The 1,975-nt window shown below is 38.7% G+C and overlaps 1 protein-coding gene across 2 annotated transcripts in view; it reads left to right on the top strand.

The window, feature by feature from the left end:
* Itga8 (integrin subunit alpha 8) overlaps positions 1 to 1,975 on the top strand; it is a 182,371-nt gene that overhangs the window by 28,688 nt on the left and 151,708 nt on the right. For both annotated transcript variants that reach the window (XM_021192601.2, XM_029536874.1), the window contains exon 3: positions 1,174 to 1,274. In XM_021192601.2, coding sequence (XP_021048260.1) covers positions 1,174 to 1,274 — 101 coding nt within the window. The remainder of the gene's footprint in view (positions 1 to 1,173; positions 1,275 to 1,975) is intronic.

Genomic DNA, 1,975 nt, shown 5'->3' with positions numbered 1-1,975 from the left:
AAGGTGTTGGGTGCTGGATCGGCCTGCGGACAGCCGCCAGGCGAACACCCCTCCTGGGCAGGAGAGGCGCAGCCTGTTCTTTCTTTTTCTTGTCTTTTAACCCTACATGTTTCCTTTTTTTTGCTATAATAATATTTATTTTAAATAGAAAAGGGAACCTGCACCCACATAATCTAAGCAATACGGTAATCAAAATAAAACCTGAACAGATACAATGTAAGTTGATATTTCAACATGGATGAAAGAAATCTTACAAGGCCCTACTCTTAGAACAGCTAGAGACTATTAATGAATGCTGAGATACATATTTGTGTATATGTACATGAACCCTACACATTTCTAATTTTATGCTGCATATATGTGGACAGAGTGGAGACTTTGGGGATGAACCAGAAGTTAAAAGCACCTGCTGCTTTTGCACCCACACAGGGAAGCTCACAACTGCATTCAGTTCCAGGGGCTTAGATACATTTCCAGCCTCTGTGGACACTGTTCACATAAATAGGCAAGCAGGCAGACACACACACACACATAAATCAATGAAAGAAGAGGGTATCCTTTCTCATTTCTGATCACCGATGTAAAGTTTTAAGTTTTCACCAGGGAGTGATATAAACTATAGGCTTGAGATATATGGCCTATAGATGTTCTTCCTGCCATCCATAACTTACTCAGAATTTTTAACATGAAGGAATGTAGAACATTGGCAATGCTTTGTCTACACCTATGGAGTGATGGCATGGGTCACACCTATGGAGTGATGGCATGGGTCACACCTATGGAGTGATGGCATGGGTCACACCTATGGAATGATAGTATGGGTCACACTTATGGAGTGACAGGATGGGTCACACCTATGGAGTGACAGCATGGGTTACACCTATGGAGTGACGGCATGGGTTACTTTTCTTGTGGGGTCCTTGTTTGGCTTTAAAATCAGGATAATTCTGGCCCTTGGAAATATTTTCTCCTCTTCAACTTTTTAGACAAGTTTAAGAAAGATTGGCACTCATTTTTCTGGTGTATATATTTATTGCTCTATATTTTATTACTCTATGTTTATTATATTTATTAATATAGCTACCCTATATATTTATTAATATGTATTTATTACTCTATTTTTAATTGGCTGCCATACTTCATAAGCTATTCATAATTTATCATCCTTGTCAGACAACAGGAAAATCAGAGTTAATGGAACCAAAGAACCTATAGAATTTAAATCAAACCAGTGGTTCGGAGCCACAGTGAGAGCGCACAAAGGAAAAGTTGTGGTGAGTACGAACAGGTCGTAGACCTGCTTGCATTGTGCGTCACACAATTTAATGCCTGTTTTACACAAATGCTTTTTGTATTTGTATACATTGATAGGCTTATTGACAGCTCAAAGAAATGTGGTAAGTTAAACCAGACACAGTGATGGAAATTAAAGACTATATTTAAAATGTGCTCAAAGCTATAGGAAATGAAGCCTTTCCCCTCCTAAAATTTCAGATATTTTCAAACACTTTAAAAATTACTAGGAAAGATGGAAAATGAAAAGCTACATCTTACAGGGGTAAATACTTTATTGCTTAAGACCAATTAAAAAGTCTATTTTAAATTGAGCCAGAGAAAAATAAATCAAGGGGAAACACTCTGGGGTTGTTTAAATGTTTATGTATTGTGGTATCCTTTTTCGAACAGTGGGAAAGTTTCTCCTAATAGTAAGAGCTTTAAAAACTACCAGCTGACCACTATTTCTAAATTAATGATTTTTACAGTAAGTAATCCCACTGTTTTGTTTTGTTGATTTTTGAGATAAGCTTTCTTTATGTAGCCTCAGCTGTCCTGGTTCTAGCTCTGTACACAAGGCTAGCTTTGAACTCACAAAGATCAGGCTACCTCTGCCTCTCTGCCTCTCTGCCTCTCTGCCTCTCTGCCTCTCTGCCTCTCTGCCTCTCTGCCTCTCTGCCTCTCTGCCTCTCTGCCTCTC

The sequence above is a fragment of the Mus pahari genome, chromosome 3 (assembly GCF_900095145.1).
Source record: "Mus pahari chromosome 3, PAHARI_EIJ_v1.1, whole genome shotgun sequence".
Classification (NCBI taxonomy): Eukaryota; Metazoa; Chordata; class Mammalia; order Rodentia; family Muridae; genus Mus; species Mus pahari.
This window is presented reverse-complemented; position numbering and strand designations above follow the sequence as displayed.